The sequence below is a fragment of the Crocuta crocuta genome, unplaced genomic scaffold (genome assembly GCF_008692635.1).
Source record: "Crocuta crocuta isolate KB4526 unplaced genomic scaffold, BGI_CrCroc_1.0 scaffold8, whole genome shotgun sequence".
NCBI lineage: Eukaryota > Metazoa > Chordata > Mammalia > Carnivora > Hyaenidae > Crocuta > Crocuta crocuta.
The window spans coordinates 724,639-743,882 of record NW_027532162.1 but is presented as its reverse complement, the minus strand read 5'-3'; the positions used below and the strand labels follow the sequence as shown (position 1 = coordinate 743,882).

General features: G+C 47.2%; 2 protein-coding genes across 2 annotated transcripts in view; one reads left to right on the top strand and one right to left on the bottom strand.

The window, feature by feature from the left end:
* The window catches only part of TDRD9 (tudor domain containing 9), a 101,947-nt gene that overhangs the window by 5,697 nt on the left and 77,006 nt on the right, over positions 1-19,244 (top strand). Inside the window, exons 2-6 of the mRNA XM_077776533.1 lie at positions 8,288-8,415; positions 11,093-11,199; positions 15,896-15,993; positions 17,218-17,439; positions 18,245-18,367. Coding sequence (XP_077632659.1) covers positions 8,288-8,415; positions 11,093-11,199; positions 15,896-15,993; positions 17,218-17,439; positions 18,245-18,367 — 678 coding nt within the window. The remainder of the gene's footprint in view (positions 1-8,287; positions 8,416-11,092; positions 11,200-15,895; positions 15,994-17,217; positions 17,440-18,244; positions 18,368-19,244) is intronic.
* RD3L (RD3 like) lies at positions 2,057-3,819 on the bottom strand. The gene is made up of 4 exons (XM_077776526.1): positions 3,757-3,819; positions 3,493-3,598; positions 2,794-3,099; positions 2,057-2,442 (listed from the first exon to the last, which is right to left on the bottom strand). Exons 3-4 carry the CDS (start codon positions 3,090-3,092, stop codon positions 2,145-2,147), a joined length of 597 nt encoding a protein of 198 aa, XP_077632652.1. The 5' UTR covers positions 3,093-3,099; positions 3,493-3,598; positions 3,757-3,819; the 3' UTR covers positions 2,057-2,144.

The following is a 19,244-nucleotide window of genomic DNA, read 5'->3' as shown; positions in this document are numbered from 1 at the left end:
CCTGCACCCCGGGCGCTGTCCCAACATCTGCCCCTTACACAGGCCTCCCATGGCGTCTGCTGCTACAGAAATCCTCCCACCTCCTGTTTCTGTCTCTTAGTCTCTTTCAACCCTGTTTTCTCCTCTAAAGCACTTGCCATGTGCCCCAGGTCTTACCTCTTTGGGATGTGTTTTTGGCCCCTCCACCATCAGGACTGGTTCTGAGATTTCTTGTTCTGAGACTCCCCAGGAATTGGATGGTTCTGTGGCATTGTTTACTGAGCTGAAGTGTCTAAAGAGCTATGCTTTTTGTGTGTATGTGTGTTGCTTTGATTCATTTGTTCCTTTCTTGATTTGTACTTATCCTTTCAGAAAACAAACCTCTGTGACTTTGGTTGCCTGTGGGCATCCAAGAGGAGGTGTCAGGTAAGCAAGTGTCTGTGCATTTGGAGCTCAGAGGGTAAGTTGGGGCTGGAGGCAGTGCAGGGGCCTGACGGACAGACGCCAGTCCCTGCCCTGTTGTTCCCTGAGGTTGGACAAGCCATTCAACTTGTTTAAGGCTGTTTGTTCATGTGTTAAGCGGGAGTAATAATTACTTTCAAGGTAAGGATTAAATGAGAATATGTATACAGTGCTTTGCACATAGCACTTGACATGTGAAAGAATGATTTTAAATGGATTATTAAATGGATTGGGCTGGTTAATAATGCTGACTTCTGAGGGGCGCCTGGGGGGCTCAATTGGTTAAGAATCTGCCATTGGCTTAGGTCATGATCTCATGGCTCAGGAGTTTGAGCCCTGCATTGGGCTCTGTGCTGATAGCGCAGAGCCTGCTTCAGATCCTCTGTCCCCCTCTCTCTGTCCCCTCCCACATGTGTGTGCGTTCTCTCCCCCCCCCCAAATAAACATAAAAATACGCTAACTTTTGAGAGCTTACGATGTGTCAGATATGCAGAGTTCTCTTCTGTGGATTAACGTATATTGCACCTCACCATATTCTAGCTAAATCTTTTAGTCACTGAGCTGGTACTCTCTCTCTTTATAAAACATGCCTGAAGTATTCCTGGTAATTATTTCCCCCATTTGCACTCCCTAATGTTTTTGACCCTTGTTTTCTTGCCAACTCTAGGTACTGTAAGCAGCCCAATGTATATAAAATGGGATCTGTTAATATTCAGGAAGTTTATTTGTGTTAAATTTCTATTTGATTTGTACATCTTCCAGAAACAACTGTAGTATTTTTCTTTTGAAGTTTATTTATTTTGAGAGAGCGAGCACGAGTAGGGGAAGGGCAGAGAGAGAGGGAGACACAGAATCCGAAGCAGGCTCCAGGCTCTGAGCTGTCAGCACAGAGCCCGACGTGGGGCTTGAACCCACAGACCGTGAGATCATAACCTGAGCCGAAGTTGGACGCTTAACCAACTGAGCCACCCAGGCGCCCTGAAAGTATTTTATTTTAGAGAGAGAGAGAGAGGATTCAAAGTGGGCTCTGCACTGACAGCAGCGAGCCTGATACGGGGTTCGAACTTGCAAGCTTTGACCTGACCTGAGCCAAAGTCAGATGCTCAACTGATTGAACCACCCAGATGCCCCTCTGTTTCTTTTTTACACTTTCCCTTAATGTTAGTTGCTATTGAAAAATACTATAATTAGTAACAAATCTGAGTATTGGAGTAAAGTACCACTTAGTCTTTTAAACTGCCCATTATCTTCTCTGTCACTGCCCGTCCTCCCTTCCCTGCTGAGAATGACCTGAGGCGGCTGTGTTTTACTGTAAAAGTAAGATTCACATCAGTCGTTTATTTTATTCTATAACAGCTTCCTTTCAGAATAAAAGTCAAGGTTAATGTTTAATTTCCACACAGAATCTGTCCAGTTTCATACTAAGTGAAATGCCTATGAGATATGTTTGAGGTAAAGAAAATACTTCAAACATTTTTTTCAAAATATTTGGAACCATTTTAGATAGAAGTCTGCTGTTCAATAAAACATTGCATTTTTAGAGTGATTAAAAAAGGAACATTACTTAAAACCTAGGATGTGGAGTTAAACACTACTTAACATCTGACTTGGCAACAAAACATGAAATCACTTTTTCTCACTCTTACTATTAAAGAGTTCTTGTTCCAAAGGTGCTCATAGAAACTCCTCTGGTTACAAGGTACTTAACTTGATGGGTGGTAATAGGGTAGGTTCCATATCCTGTGCGAGAACGCCGGGAACCTGTTTTTTGTGGTCTTGTCCACGTAACTGGAAATCGTGGGTATTTCATCCTTGTCTGAACTCTCGGAGCTTGTGGCTGGCGTCACAGAACGAGCAGGGCAGTCTGGTCTCCTCGACTCTTCCCGGCCTTCCTGCTGCTCGCCTTTGTCAGCACTGTTCAGGAAGTCTTTCAGAACCTGCTTGAAGATGTAGACTATTTCCCACGGCAGTACATCATTTTCTGCTAAAACTTCTCGGAACCTAGAGGGAAGGCAGTAATGAATATTCAATTCAGAAACTTTCTTCTGTGCGTATTTGTTAATCTCTGAAATACGGCTGAAATAGTGTAATCCTATAGTAGTTACTTTTTGAGTAATCTGCTCATCCCTTTAAAATTACGCTTCTAATAAAGAAATTTTCTGTGATTTAGAAGTATTTCCTAGCCAGTAAGATATTTTTAAAGTCCAGCCTACCCTTGGGGATTTTGGTTTTGAGTTTTTGATGCACATGATAAAAGTATTTACCTGATAGAATACAGTTTCCAATCTAGATATATGAAGAACTTGGACTTGACAGCAGCATATATTGCAAAAGAGAACATAGTATTTTTACCTGCTGAGAATAGTTCCGGTCTGACAAGGTTGAACTTGTGAGCAAAGGACTTCAAGTTGTCTTTGTTCCGTAGCCGGGATGGTCATGTGGGGGTTCTGGTAGTTTCTCAGCCAGTTGTAATCCACTCCTGTTTTTTTTACTTTTTGTTCATTTTCAATCTCTTGTATTAGTCTCTCTCGCTCCTTCAGATGCCACTTTAATTCCCGAAGCAGAGTCTTTGTCACTATGTCTGAGCCAGGGCAGTGTGTGGGTTTGTAGGCATCGTATTTTGGCCATTTCATCCAGCCAAAAAGTGGCATTTTTAGCCTATGGAAATAGTCTCACTTGTTAATTTGCATAAAATGTTGTGGTTCTGATGAGCACATCTGTTTCTTTTCAATACATTTGCCAGAAAACTGCGTGAATTTTTCACTGGTTAGATATGCAGGTCAGAATAAGATTAGAACGTGGATTAAAGTCTTTTGATTTCTAACTAGGTCAGTACCAAAAACTAAGCTTTGAAAACACATTATGTAGCTAAGTGGAGGTGAAATATACAAAGTCAGAGATAATCTCCAGACTGCAAATTTTCCGAAAATAACACTAGAATTTGCTATTAAAAGTTCTTAGGAAGCTTTAAAACATGAATGTATAGAAAAGCGCTGTCCACACACACACACTTTTGACTTAGGTTTTGCGCAGAAAAGGTTTAAAGCGTACCTGGCAAGGTAATGGATCCGAGGTGCTGATGTTGCCGAAGAGTTTTCCTGAGTCAGTGACAAAGCCGTGCCTTACTGGGGCATATATTGTTCTTCCGATGCGTTCCCTGTGGGGAGGAATGAACCTCCTTATTTACCCACTGAAACCGTATTTGAAATAAATCACTTTCTATGTTAGGAATGAGGTTGTGATGTCTTCATTTAGAGAGAACGCTCATTAATTCACCTTGTAAGTAAGCTAGAAGAAATGACAAAAATAACTTACTATTTTATCTTCACAAATTATATAATGGTCTGCCTTTTGAATGTAGCTCCGTCTATGTGAAAAAGATGCTGGCAGCCTCGGGCTCTGGTCCTAAACGCACTCAGACTCGTCTTCGGGGAAGTCCGTGAGGCAGCACGGACGCGCTCTCAGCTGCGGGGAAGACTGTGATGGGTTGTGGAGCTCCCAGCTGCAGGGCGGACCAGCGGGGTGTGGTGCTCTGCCGTGCGTAACTGTGGGTCACAGCTCAGGGCAGTGAAATTGTGGGGCGCTAAAAATAACCATGCTGCTTTTATTCTTCTGCTTAACTCTCAGGCCATCTAGAAGCCAGGTCACTGTCCCCTCTAATGAGAGCAGGAAAAACAGATCAATCTTGATGGTTTGCAAAATATCCATTCTGAGAAAATTCTGAGCAAAATGGGGAAAGAACACTGGTATGAGTCCTAGGTTTAACTGTGTAATCAGGGCTATTTTCTGTATTCAGCTTGTTTCTCTTTCTAACTAGTAGTGAAATTTGTATGTTTAGGCCAGTTGTGGTGCCAGAGGACATAGATGGTGAAGTAGGTGGCTTTAGAATATAGTTTATAATCTCTTAAAAAATTTTTTTAATATGTTTTATGTATTTCTGAGAGAGAGAGAGAGAGAGACAGCATGAACAGGGGAGGGTCAGAGAGAGAGGGAGACACAGAATCTGAAGCAGCTCCAGGCTCTGAGCAGTCAGCACAGAGCCCGACGTGGGGCTCGAACCCACGAACCGTGAGATCATGACCTGAGCCGAAGTCGGACGCTCAACCGACTGAGCCACCCAGGCGCCCCTAGTTTATAATCTCTTGAAAAACAGTAATAATAAATTAAGGTTAGGGAAAAATGGAGACCTAAGGGCACATGAAATTGACAGCAAAACCTTATAATTCATTACAGAGAAGAGGATTATGGTGTTTTCCAGCTGCCGGTGAGACACACTTACTGTTCGGGTGGGTGCCGACGCGACGTGTGAGGGTCTTCGTGTGTTGTCTTCCTGCCGGTGTCGCGGGTCTCTTGCTAAAGGGCCGGCAGGTCTTTTTCTCTCTGCTGCTGTGTTCAGTGACTGCAGTGGCTTCTCCTTTTATAACACTGGTTCTTCTGTTGCCTTTTCCTTCAAATGAACCGTGAAGAATAGACGTGGTTTACATCAGACCCGCGTGTCACGCGTGATACAGAGTGACGAGTGTGGTCAGCCTGCAGCCCCTGTTACTTACACGTGAGGAACAGGCCGCTGTCTGCATCCGTTAGCTTCCCCGGGCGGGTTTTCACATCACATCGTGTGCGGCGCCGGGAGGACGGAGGCGGTGAAGTTTGTCGTGACAGATACGTCCCAGCAGATTTTCTGCTAAAGTTGCGATGAATCCTGACACTTCTCCCTTTGAATAACCTCCTTGCTCTTGCTTTAATGTAAAATGTTTTTGCCTCTGAGGTGGTGACCACAATGTTGGAAGTGTGTTGGGTGTGGAACATGAACCACGTTTCTTTACAAGGCCTCCTGTGTCTCCGCTTCCTGCTGGCTCTCCCGCGCTGCCCCCCAGCCTGTCTTCCCTGCTCGTGCCCCCCCCCCCCCCAGCCCCCTCACCATTGCTCACACGGACTCTGTGGTCTGAGATGTTCATTCTCTCTTCCTTTTTTCCCGTTGTAATTCTTTCCAGGGCCCAGTGGAATTCCACCTCGTGTGTTGCTTCCATCTGAGGGAAAGCAGCCACATACTGCCCTTGGCCCTGCTGTTGCTTTGAACTTCCAGAAAGATTGGTCTGCGCTCTTGTTGTCTCTTCTCCTTATTTTCGAGTCCTTTCTGATTAGATTCTGCTCTGCCCTCCGCTGTGATTGCTGGCTTTCAGTCCCTCACAGACATTTACTCCCCGAGCGTGGCCTGCATGCTGGCTGGGAAGCCTGGGGGCGCAGGGTGGACAGGACAGACCTCGTGTCTGCCCGTGCGGAGCCCCCTCCGGTGGGGGGACAGGTAGGGGCCCACGAGTCCTGGCGCAGAGGGAGTTGGCGGGGGAGGCGGGAGTGATGCACCGCAGGTCTCTCCCCATTCGTCGTGGAGGTCAGGGAAGGCCTTTCTAGGGTGCAGGCGTCCTTCGGAGATTGGAAGATCATGAGCCTTGCACACAGAGAGCTGCTCAGAGACCCCACCCCCCGGCAGACTTCTCCAGTGCCTGTCTTGCCACTGTGGCCCCTGCTCACGCGTAGCCCCCACAGAGCCTTTCTTACCACTTAGCTTCCACTCCGTGCACCTTCCTTTCATCTTCCATGTGTAAGCCTGCGTTCCGGTGCTCAGGTGTGCTGCTCGTGTTACATCCAGTTCTATTTTTCTGTCCTGTCTCCTGAGATCGTTTGATTGAAATAGAGCCCAAATATTGGTACAGTGGTGCCCCTGCTACCATGTAGACAGACAATAGAAATATTTGTGGATCAGGGTAAGAAAGGGCCTCCATGTTAATCCTTCCTGTTTATCATGCTGTAATTAGCTTAACGTGGGTTTTTAAAAAAATGTCTTTTTTAAGTTTGTTTTTGAGAGACAGAGAGGGAGAGAGACTGACGGACAGACAGAGCGTGGGCGGGGGAGGGCCAGACAGAGAGAAGGAGACACAGAATCTGAAGCAGGCTCCAGGCTCTGAGCTGTCCGCACAGAGCCTGACGTCGGCCTTGAACTCAAACTACAAGATCATGACCTGAGCTGAAGTCGGACGCTTAACTGACTGAGCCACTCAGGCGCCCCAACTTGGATTTTTTAAAACATTTTAGTATGTTGAATAAATGAGTTCTTTCTAACAAACTGTAACCACGAGGTATTTTGTGTGGAATACAGAAAGCATAAACTGTGATACTGACCAATTTCTTTTTGGTCATTGTCACAGTTTTTCTAGCTGCATCTTGTTCGCCAAAGATTGTACTGTTTTCTCAGACTTGCTGTGAGGTAGCACCATAGCATCCACAGGGAGCGCACGTTAGCCTCAAAGGTGTGCACAGAAGTACAGAAGGAGACAAGTGTGGAAGGACACGATTTTGGAAACCTGAGGGCGAGCTGAGGAGCCGGGCCGGGTGTAATGTTTACCGTCAGGCCTCGTTGGTGCTCGGAAGCATTGACTGCAGTGGAAGGAGGCTTCCCTGCTGGGAGGAGGCTGCCAGCCGCCTGGTTTCAGTCCCTTCGCCGCTGGTTTTCAAGTCCTGATCGCTGCTGCTTCTCTCTTCCACCTCTTAGAGATGCAGTGGACGTTTGAGGAGAAACTAAAATTGGGTGAAATTCTTTCCCCAATATTATTTTTTCTTTAAAACATTTTAATTAGGAGCTCCTGGGTAGCTCAGTCGGTTCTCCATCCGACTTCGGCTCAGATCATGATCTCACGGTTCATGGGTTCGAGCCCCACATCGGGCTCTGTGCTGACAGCTCAGAGCCTGGAGCTGCTTCAGATTCTGTGTCTCCCTCTGTCTCCACTCGTCCCCTGCTCATACTCTGTCTCTCTCTCTCTCTCCTTCAAAAATAAATAAACTTTAAAAAAAGAAAATATTTTAATTAAAACACTAGTACAGGTACTTTTTAAAGTTAACAATTACATTTTTATTGGGTTGGGCATTATTTATGGACTTACAGGAATTCTTAATGTACTCACATGTTTTGTGCTGTAAATGTTTTCTTCCAAGTGACTGTTGTTCTTGTCCTTTAACCTTTATAGAGAGGTTGTTCATAAGCTTAAAATTTTTTTTTTTAAGTTTATTTTTGAGAGAGAGAGAGAGAGAGCCAGCAGGGGAGGAACAGAGAGAGAAGGAGACAGAGGATCTGAAGTGGGCCCTGTGCTGACAGCAGTGAGCCCAGCACAGGGCTCGAACTCAGGAACTGTGACATCATGACCTGAGCTGAAGTCGATGCTTAACTGACTGGGCCACCCAGGTGCCCCTTGTTCATAAGCTTTAGGTTACAGTTTAGTTCAGTTTATCGAGATTTTCCTTTTTGACTTTTCCTTTTTTGTGATCTTGTTTTGAAGGCCTTCTCAACTACAGAGTTATCAAATGTAGAAGAATATTAGCTTTACAGGTTTAAGAAAAGTAAGTGTCTGGGTTTTGAATTGGTTTGGAAGTGACTTGAGATTGGTGTGAGGTGTAGGGGACAGATGGCTGGTCTCCAGGCTCCGTGGCCCTTGCTCCGTCCGCACGCTCTCCTGGCTCTTTGCGTCTGGGTAGGTGTGTGCGTCCTGGGCATCTTGAACATTGAGTCATGGGACCCGGGCTTGTTTACATCCTCTGGGGGTTGCAGCTGAGCAGCTGTGTTCAGGTGGCAGATTCCCACCAGCCTTATGTGAGGTTCCGGGGTTTCGGGGTCTCTTGGGTTTTCAGACCTGTTGCGGTGCTGTCGGCTTGTCCTGCAGGCTGCCACCTGCTGGCCGTCCTGTAGCACAGCCCTGGGTCGTCCGTCCGTGATGGGCGCTTTGGGTCGGCACATGCTTGCGCAGCCTTGGGGTAAGTCCAGTGGCTTATGGACGGCCTTGGGGTCTCACTCCCCCAGGTGCTCTCCTGCCCCCGAGGAAGCTCCCCTTTCTGGGACTCTGGCCTGAAGTCTGGGGCTTTATTGCCCGGCTTCACCACGCGCTTCCTGCCAGTGCAGCTGCCTGTGTTCACACTCAGGGCCAAGCGGTGGGAGGACCTGGGAGGAAAGAAGGTGGTGCGGGTCCACCCTACCCTCTGGGAGATGATGTCTCCCCTCCTTAGAGTTTGAGGCTCTTGCTGACCCCTGGAAATATAAAATCTGGGGACTGCCCTTAGAATGTGTGGGGTGCCCTCTCCTCCCTGAGGCACGAGAGCTACTTCTGGGGCGCCCTGTCTCTGCCGTGCTGTGTCTGCACTTGGGGAGAGCAGAGTTAAATGGTGGCAGACGCACCACTGGTTAGCCTGCCGGCGCTCCATCTTTGGTCGTCTTCCCCCATCTGCCCAGCACCGCACCTCCAGCGACGCCAGGAGCGGCCCATGCGTTCCGCCCTGGCTCTGGCTTCGTTTGGACGGCACAGAGCGCGGTGTGCTTGTTTGGCCTTCCCAGGAGCTGGAGCTGGGGAAGCGGTCTCCACCCCTGTGTTCTCATACCCGGATCTAGCATGCCAGCGGGTATATTCTGTAAAGATTTTATTTATAAGTAATTACTAAACCCAGCATGGGGCTCGAGCTCACAGCCCCAAGATCAAGAGTCCCACGCTCCACCACCAGGGCCAGCCGGACACCCCCATGCCGGCACGTCCTAGGGCTCCGCCTTCATGGCTGCCGCTCTAGTCCCAGCCACGTCATCTCTGGCCTGGTTACTGTGCTCACGTGGTAGGTGGTTGCCCTGCTTCTGAGTGCCTGTCCCATCACCGCACCCCGCTTCATCTGGTCTGAGCCATCCTGTCAGATTAGGAGTTTGATATTGCTATTTCTCTGTGCCTGCTCAACACCCATCTCCCGCAGAGCAAAAGCCAAAACCTCTGTAATTCGCCCCTGCCGGCAGCCTACCCCCTGCCCTACCCGGTAACCATCTCCCGTTCCCTGGACCTCTCGGCGCCCCCATCCTTCTCCAGGGCTCCCCCGGCCCCCCGACTCTTCTGGCACACTTGCGTCGGGGCTGGGCTTGCCTGTGTCCTCAGCCAGGAGATCTTCCCCCTCCCAGGGCTGCATGGCCCTTCTCCCTCTCTGCTGCTCTTTGGTTTAATGGCGCCCTTGTCATCCTGTTAGTATTGCAGCCGCTCTCGCCCCATCTCCTCTCCTGGCCGTGCAGCTGTTTTTCTCTGTGGGCTCCTCACTGTATAACATACTCCATGTTTTGTTTTATTTTTCTTCTTTCAACTAGACCGTAAGTTCCATGTGGACTGTCTGCCAGCTGCTATGTCCCAGGTGCTTAGAGCAGTGCCTGGCGTGGAGTCAGGCCTTAGTTATTAAGCTGCTGAATAGAGGGGCGCCTGGGGGGCTCAGTCAGTTAAACGCCTGACTTTGGCTCAGGTCATGATCTCATGGTTTGTGAGTTCAAGCCACCCGTTGGGCTCTGTGCTGACACCTCGGAGCCTGGAGCCTGCCCTGGAGCCTGTGTCTCTTTCTCTCCCTGCCCTCCCCTGCTTGTACTCTGTGTCTATCTCTCAAAAATAAATAAACATTAAAAAATCTTTTAGTTTGCTGAGTGGATTACTGAGTAAATATCAGGTAAATAGTATCCAAGAGAATATTGATGTAACTGCTAATAGGCTAGAAGAGCAGGCTTTGAGGCTGATAGTGTTTTACGAAAATAAACCTCAAGTTTCAAGAATTGGTATTGTGCAGTCTTCTTTCTGACACAGGGCGATTAAATTAGATGTTGATAATACAAACATGATTGAGAGCAGATTTTGCAATTTTTTTAAATTAAAAAAATGTTTTTTACTTAACATTTTGGACATGTTTGCCTGTTAGCATGGATGTAGCCCTGGCAGTCCTTAAAAAGATACACACTAAGTAGGAGTGTGTGCTAGTTTAGCTTGGTCCTCCTTCAGACATTTGTTCTCAGATTTTAACTATTAAAACATTGTCCAAAGGTACTTTTTCTCCTTGGAGTCCTTTATATGCTTAGCTTTAAAACTGTCCCCCTGTATTACATATGGCCGTGAGTATGTGTCTCTATCATATCACCTTCTCTAGAGTGCTGGCTGCTGAGGCCAGGACTTTGTTTACTGCTGTATCTCCAGTGTGCTGGGGGGTCAGTAAGGATTTGCTGACTGAGTGAGCGCTGCCTTGTCTATGCACCTGCTTCCGTGTCTGCATGTTGAAATACTGTTCTATGCAAGACACTAGGAAAAATTTTGGCTCAGATACTGGCTGGTTGCCTTTCAGAATAACAGATATCTTACCCATTTGCCACTCTCTGCAGTGGTTGAAGGATAGGCAGTTTTTCTGATATGAAGGAGGAAACATTGGTTTCTCACAGTTTTATTTTTTTTAATAAAAATTTTTTTTCTTTTTTTGAGAGAGAGAGACAGTATGAGCAGGGGAGGGGCTGAGAGAGAGAATCCCAAGCAGGCTCTGCTGTTGGCATGGAGCCTGTTGTGGGGCTTGAACTCATGAACCATGAGATCATGACCTGAGCCAAAATCAAGAGTCGGACGCTCAGCTGACTGAGCTGCCTGGTTGCCCAGTTCCTTACTGCTTTAATCTGTACTTATGTGGCGAGTGGATGTGGAGTTGAGCATATTTTCATTTGTTTAACGACCAATTTACATGTTTTCTCTGATTTAAGTGAAAGTAACTGTTCAAGAATTCTAGCACGTGGGACTTCTTGGCTTTTTGGAAACAGCATATTAACATTTAATATTCTTTTCAGGCCACTTACCCAGAAGAGCTCGGAAACGGAGTATATTAACAAATATAGACAACTCGAAGCACAAGAATTGGATATGTGTGGTGGTGATCAGTCCACCAGTGGGCCAGGTGAGTGGGCATCTTTAAAGATTGTAAATCCTGCTGCGTGAGTTGTCGTATAGGTTACAGCATGACATTGTCCAAGATTTGTAAGAAAGGTAGTAGTTCAGTCAACAGAGACTCTGTGTTGCTTGTTAATTCAGGATGCTTTTTTGAGTATATGTTGGACTGTAAATCAATCACTCACTTTTTTCATTTTTTAAAAAAGTTTATTTTGAGAGAGAGAGCATGTGCACTGCATATGAGCTGGGGAGGGGCAGAGAGAGAGGGAGAGAATCCCAAGTAGGCTGTCATCACGGAGCCTGACATTGGGCTCTAACCCACGAACCGCGAGATCATGACCTGAGTTGAAACCAAGAATCAGACGCTTAAGCACCCAGGCGCCCTACCACACTGTGTCATTTAGTGCTTTTTTCTCATTGTCTGGGTCCCTGCACTATATTCAGGTTAATTTCTTTAAAAAAAATTTTTTTTAATGTTTATTTATTTTTGAGAGAGAGTGACACAGCATGAGCAGGGGAGAGGCAGAGAGAGAGGGCGCAGGGCTTGAACCTACAAACTGCGAGATCATGATCTGAGCCGAAGTTGGACGCTTAGTGGACTGAGCTACCCAGGCGCCCTTATTCCGGTTAATTTCTAATGGTTTGTGTTTCACCTTAAAGCAAAAGCGCATGGTGTTCTGTGCCTTCGTCTCTGTGCTCCTGCCTCACTGCAGGCTTTGGCCCGGTGTTTCCTCACTAGGCGCCGGTTGTGTATTTCGACTACTGTCTTCAGTGCCCTCAGAGGAATATTTATCCGAACAGTCTGGTACTTTATCACCAGAAGTGATAGTTCAAAATGTATGTGCCCCTTAATCCAGTTTGTAGCTCTGCTGAAAGTCTGGTGCTGTACGTGGCCGAACGCTGGTGGCTTCGTTGCTGGTCGGTGGGAAGGCTTGGAGGTGTCTCGAATGTCAGTGGACCAGGGATGGGCCGTGTCGTCTGCAGAGCGGAGCGCAGCGCAGCTCCAGGAGAGCAAGGAGGAGCCGCGTGTGTTACTGTGCACACACACTCCGTCTCGTACTTCTGCGTGTAGAGGCACGTGCGTTTTCAGAAGGCTGTGCGATGTGATCCTTGCTCCTCCCCTCTGTGCTGCCCCTGGGCCGTGCCACCTGCCGGTCCCGGAGCGTGCTGCCGGGGCTGGCGCCATGGGAAAACAGCGGGGTTACGGGTGAATGCCTGCAGTTGGGGGCATTGGCTCTAGTAACTTTTGATTTGAATTAAGATTTGGAACTGCTCTTTGCTTTCTCTGTCCCTGGCATCATAATATATTTAGAGCTTTTCACCAGGCAGTTACACACACTACAGCTCTGGCTGCATTCTGAGGATTCACTCAGCAGCTGGTATTTATCAAGGTGCGTGGCAGGCCATGGCAGGCCGTGGGAACGTGGGAATGTGGGGGGGGAGTGAGGCCCGGTCCCTCATGTCCGAGAGACGCTAGTTCACTCACGTAGTCACACGTCCATGCTTTGGAGACAGACGCTCGGAAAGGCAGCCGTATGGGGGCCTGAGGCCAGGGTTTCTGACTCGGGCTGGGACATCAGGAGAGTAGCAGTTGATCTTGGAGCTGCCAGACGATGGACGTCACCTGGGCAGCGTGGGGACCGGGTGGCAGGAATGCGTACAGAGGGTCTGTGGCGGGGGAAGCCTGGGGCGCCAGACCTGGCACAAGTGTCATTGCTGGAGAACCGAGAGTGGCACGGGCCACTCTGGGCGCGGGCAGCTGTGGGCGGGGTCGTAGCCCCCGAAGAGGTCCGATCCAAGTCCCCAGAGCCTGTGACTGTGGTAGCTCACAGGGGAAGAGGATCATTGCTGTTGTGATTGAGTCAAAGGCCTTGCGATGGGGAGACCATCCTGGCGGGCCCTGTGTGATCGATCACAGGGCTCTTAGATGGGGCGGGAGCGTCATAGTCACTAGGAGATGTGACCGAGGAAGCCGTAGCTTGGAGCGATGTGGCTTAGTGAAGAGAAAAATAGCAGTTTTATGGTTTCTAGTTGTTTTCCAGTTCATGTAAAAATAATGTTAATAACTTAAGGTCAAAAGATAACATGAAATGAAAATAGCGAATTAGGAGGTTGAGGTATTTCTCATGGCACTTTTGGATTCTACTTTGTCCAGTGTAGTTTGCTGATTTGCCCTAAATTATCCATTTTCTTTTCTTAGAGCTTAAGCATAATGCTTTTCCTGCTCACCTCCCTTTTCGCTGATGTGTGGATGAGAGACCTGTGGCCGTGAGCATCTCCCTGTCCGTCTCCTGCCCCCCGTGGCGGTGAGCGTGGGGGCGAGTGCTGCGTGTGCTTCAGCCAGTGGCCTAGAAACGTCCAGCTGTGTTTGTGCTCTGTGGAGGACGGGCTAGGGTTTACACAGCAGAGTCAAGACTTTCAGAATTCACTTCTCATAAATTTCTGTCTTTAAGTAGCAACCTTCAAAATGCATGTAATCAAGGACTGTGAGTCATATCAGTGTTGTCAAAATAATGGCTCGGTCAGCAGCACGCTGAACCGCATCTTAAAGTCGCTTGGCAAACGCCGCAGCTGCTGCTGTTTCGTGTTTCTGAGGCCCTGCGCTTCTCACTCCCCACTTCTCTCTTCCCACTGCTGGTTCTTGCCTCCTGCAGTGGACATGCAGTGCCTCATAAGGCGCTCATCCCTCTCCTGTGTTAGGTTAAAAAGGCCCATTACTGATTGATAAACCTACTGACATCAAGCATGGGAAGGTGTTTATTTTTCCCCTATTTAGGTAAATCTTATGTCAGTTCTTCATTTGTGGGCTGGCCTGCGTACCCTGCCACCATTCAGAGTTCCAAGTGATTTAATGTTGGAACCATTTTTAAATTAGGAACTGTCCAGACATTGAATTTTGCTCCAACTCAACGTTTGGCAGGTAGTATGGTTAATTACTTCCAAGGACTCCTTAGTTGAGAGAGCTTCTGGGGCGCCTGGGGGGCTCAGTCGGTTAAGCGTCTGACTTTGGCTCAGGTCATGATCTCGTGGTTCCTGGGTTTGAGCCCCACATCGGGCTCTCTGCCATCAGCGTGGAGCCTGCTTTGGATCCTCTCCACCCCCCTTCTCTCTGCCCCACCCCCGCTCATGCACACGCGGGCGCTCTCTCTCTTTCTCTCTGTCTCAGAAGTAAACACAGAGCAAATGTAAAAGCTGAGAGGAGTGACAAGAGGGAAGGGAGACAGGACCGAGGAAGGACAGTGCTGGGAGTTGGAGGCCGTTTGTGCCCCAAAGGGAAGATTGCTGTCGAGGGCGGGCCTTGGAGAGTCTTCCTTGCCCCCCTGGGAGGGGCGCTGTGGCGACACAGAAGCTGCCTTTGCCCTGAGTGGCTGTAGCAGGCCTGACTGCACCGGTTTCTAAGTGCAGAACAAGTACTACACACTTTGACTCAAACATAGGAGGAGAGCTCTGTTTTGATTATCACTAGATTAGTTATGAAACTGAGAGCGTGTGTATCATGTGGGAAGGGACGATGGCGGGACACAGGGTGAGGAGATGTTGGGGCAGAGAAGTGAAGGGCTGGGAGGAAAAGGAGGGGAGATGGGGCGTCAGGGGAGAGACACCGAGGAAGGGGCAGGGGCCTTGAACATTAGTTTTGGAAGTAAAAATTTATTTCCTCATAAAAGTTTGTATCCTGTGAATTTTGGTGACTTGTCACTGTGTCAAGTGATGACCTGAGGTCCAGAATGTGTAGCATCGCTAAGAGGGGAGGTGTTTACGGGGGGTGTTAGTGATCAGAGCGCTGCGCTCGGCACCTTTACCAGAGCCAGGCCGCCCTCCCCAGGACACCTGTAGTTCCTGAGGGGGGCTTGTTGTCCTCCCCCCTGGGTGTCAGAGTCAGGACCTGCCACTTAACAAATTGGTGCGTTCTATTGAAATTTCAGAAAAAGTCTGTTCTTTAAGTTAACCATTTTAGTACTGTTAAACATAAAAAGAAAATTGCCAGTTACGTTACCAGCAAAAAGATGGATTTATCTGGGAATAACAGATCATTTAATCCAGGACAAGCAAGCTACCATAAAACCAAAAAAGCAAGTTCTGGGAACAAAGGACAGGAGGCTCTTTTGGGAGGGGAGGGGAAGAGTGGGTCTGTTGAAAAGGAGAAGTCCATTGGAGTAAACTGGGAATTCAAGGTATGGAGGTTTCTCATTGGCTGAGCTGAGACAGACTCTCATTGGCTGGGCCGTTGCTGGGGGAGGAGGAAATCTTCCCTCCTCTGCCGGGATGGTCCCTAGTACCCGTGAGCAAGGTGCATCTCCTCCTGCTGGGTCGGCGTGGGCAAGGAGTGGTGGGCCTGAGCGTGCGCCCGCCGCCTCGTGGTGCCGCTCTAGACGAGGGTCCCTTCTATTAATTTTCACATTGCCATTTTCACAATGTGCTTTGCAGGTCTTTTGTCTTAGAAGGTGGTGCTAAGCCTACCACGTTGATGCTTTGATGGAGGCTTAAGAGTGTCCTCAGCTTGTATAAATGATTCATTGTGGTACTGAGGGAATTTTCTAGTTACCCTGTTTGCAGTGTTAGCCTGAAGAATGTACTTTGTCGTTTGCGTGTGGACATGTACATGCTGTATTTATACATTAGACCTAACTTTGGGTTGTTTACTGTTTTTATCCCCCCAAATACGTAATAGCATTGCTTTTTTTTTTTTTCTTTTTTGAATACAGGTCCAAGGCCATCTTTGGCTAAACTAAGCAATGTGGCATGCATCCCAGAGACAACTTACAAATATCCTGATTTGCCTGTAAATCGATGTAAGGAAGAGGTAAAATTATTTTTGTCATAGTGTACTTTTGCTGTTTAAATAAATGTCTGAGGCCCAACATTTCGGCTTATGGTCGGGAAGTGACGAGGCACCAGGCAAGTGTACGTGGTGTGCGCCAGACTCCGGGGCGGTGGCGGCACCTGGGCCTGGGCCACGTAATGACTGTGCCTATGGTCTTCCTTTCGGCTGTGCTTTACTTCATTCAGCCTGCCTTCTGAGATAGCTGTCAGTAAACACCTGTCCCCAGGAGAGCCGCTTCTTGGAGAAAACTTGCTGCTGAGTCTTCTTACAAAGTAATAATGCTGCCTGGCCACCGTTCTCTCTAGCATTCCACTGGCCTGTTAACTGATTTGATTAATCATTGATACATCATTTTATTAACAGTGCTGGGCCAGATATAGCAGCAGATGATCACGCTTTTAATTAGTTACATGTTATTAAGCCACATTAGAAATAAGTGTACTGAAACCTTTACATAATGTATTAGTAGAAAGATGAGTTACAGATAAAACTAAACCACAAATGTTCCACATTTAAGTTTTGTTTTGTTTTAGTGAGTCATGCAACTTTTGTAGAATGTATATACTTTATTAATTTTGGGGGACCGGTATTCAAATTAATTTGTGTTCCCTGACCATGGCAATTGCTAGAGAGATAAGAGTTTAGATAAATTTAGGGTGGAGTCAGGGAGTGGTGGGTAGGAATTGGATTGGAGTTTTAAAAATGCTCTGTACAGTATGGAAGTGGAACAATGGAAGTTAATTATTTGAAAATGCATCTGCAGAATTTTAAATGAAATTTTAAAACCACTTGAGGGTAATGGTAGCAGTGCTTTTGTGTTTCTTATGAGACTTACGTAAGGTTCATTACAAAATTTAAAAATACTAGACGTTTAGACTTAGCAAGAGCTATAGAAATCAGCATTTTCATTTCTGCACAAAGACATTGAGCCCAAGGGGCACCGTGGCTGCCTTGGCCTGGCCCTCTGGAGCCGTGAGCTCTTCCTGTTCACAGCGGTCACGGCCATTTTCAGGGTAGCAGCTATTTGTCGCTTTCATGCCCTTTTGTGATGGTTAGATGCTTAGGTAATAATTTAACTTCTAAAAGATGAAAGGAAAATAAATTGTGCACATCCTCCCCAGATAAAGTTTTCGGTTTATAGATAACACTGTACGTCATCGTTAACTTTGTGGCAATCTCAGAAGAATTTTTCTTAAATTGTAGGTTCTTTCTCTGATAGAGAGTAATTCCGTGGTGATCATCCATGGTGCCACGGGTAGTGGCAAAAGCACTCAGCTGCCACAGTATATCCTGGACCATTATGTTCAGCGCTCTGCCTACTGCAACATTGTGGTCACCCAGCCCCGGAAGATCGGGGCCAGCAGCATCGCCAGGTGGATAAGCAAAGAGCGCGCCTGGATGCTGGGTGGTCTGGTGGGCTATCAGGTGAGGCCGGAGCAAGCCCCTCTCTCCTCGGGAGTGTTTCTTCTAAGTTGAGGATTAGTATGTGGTTATTTTCTGCTGGAAATTGAAATGAAACCAGTTGCTTACAGGGCAGAACTGTGGTGTAATGTAAAAACCAGTGAAACACGGGGCACCGGGTGGCTCGGTTGGTTGAACGTCTGACTCTTGATTTTGGCTCCGATCATGATCCCAGGGTTTTGGGATCAAGCCCAAGTCGGGCTCTGCGCATTCCCCCCCCAAACATGCCTTCTAAGAATAAATAAAAATGTTTGAAAAACAGTGAAACTGAATTTTTTGATAAGAACTTCAGTTTCTTTCAGTTGAATAGGAATGAAGTGAGAATTCTGAGACTCCTGGTTTTTGTAATTTTATCTCTGTAAGTAGGTGTCTTCATGCCTGTGGTCCCAACACAGAAATGGTACAGGCACGGTGACAAGATAAGTTTTTTTTAAAGTTTAGAGAGAGAGAGAGAGAGAGGCAGGCAAAAAGGTGCAGAGAGAGAGGGAGACAGACCCCCAAGCAGGCTCTGCACCGTCAGCACAGAGCCCAGCACGGGGCTCAAATTCACGAACTGTGGATCATCACCAGAGCCGAAACCAAGAGTCCGACGCTTAGCCAGCTGAGCTACCCAGTCGCCTGAGAAGGACAGTTTTAATTTAGACCCTATAGTTTTCATTCCCTTTCTTACTTACCTCCAGTATAAAATGACATGGCCTTTTTGGTGGTTAAATGCGAACTGTTTAAACTTGAAAGTTTTCTTTTTTTTTCTTTCCCTTTTCTACTTTAGGTAGGGTTAGAGAAAATAGCAACAGAAGACACCAAGTTAATTTATATGACAACGGGTGTCCTGCTTCAGAAAATAGTCAGTGCTAAGAGTTTGATGGAATTCACCCATGTCTTCATTGATGAGGTGCGTACTTCTTGCACACGGCTCTGCTCTTATGCTCCTGTTCTTATTTTGTTAGAGAACGGACAGTGTGCAAATTACTGTAAATGTTCCCTGCTTGGAAAGTGTGATAAAGTGCTGTTGGTCTGTATGTGCTTTATTCTGTTTGTGAATGTTGATTTTGTTTTCATTCTTTGCTCTTAGTTCTAAAACACAGGCATGGGGGTTGAGAACTGACCAGACTCCTTGATTTTTTTTTTTTTTAATTTTTTTTTTTTTTTTGAGACAGAGAGAGACAGAGCACAAGTTGGGGAGGGGCAGAGAGAGCAAGGGAGACACAGAACCTGAAACAAGCTCCAGGCCCTGAGCTGTCAGCACAGAACCTGGTGCAGGGCTCAAACCCATGAACCGTGAGATCATGACCTGAGCTGAAGTTGGACGCTTAACAAACTGAGTCCCCCAGGTGCCCCCAGATTCCTTGATTAGAGCAGGGTTGGCAGACTCCAGCTCTCAGGCCACATTTGGCACCTGTGTTTGTAAATACAGTTTTATTGGAACACAGTTTTGCTTGTTTGTTTGTGGGTGCTGAAGAGATGTATGGCGGCAGCAGACACCACGCTTTGCGAAGCTGGACGTCCGCACCACTTGCCTTGTGCAGGAAAAGTCTGCCAACCCCTGGTTTAGAGTGTTAGTCCCGTCAGACACACAGAAGAGCTTTAATTGTGTGTAGCTATTTTTCGTTTAGTGAAATGAGGACAATGGTTTATTTTCAAGAAAATAAAGTACATGTAAGATACTGATATATTCTCCTTTCTTAAGCTCTAGTAAAGAGTCTTTGTGCCAGTCTTAGCCTTCTTTTTTCTCAGGATAGAATATTTAATTGATTTTGTTTATATTTTAT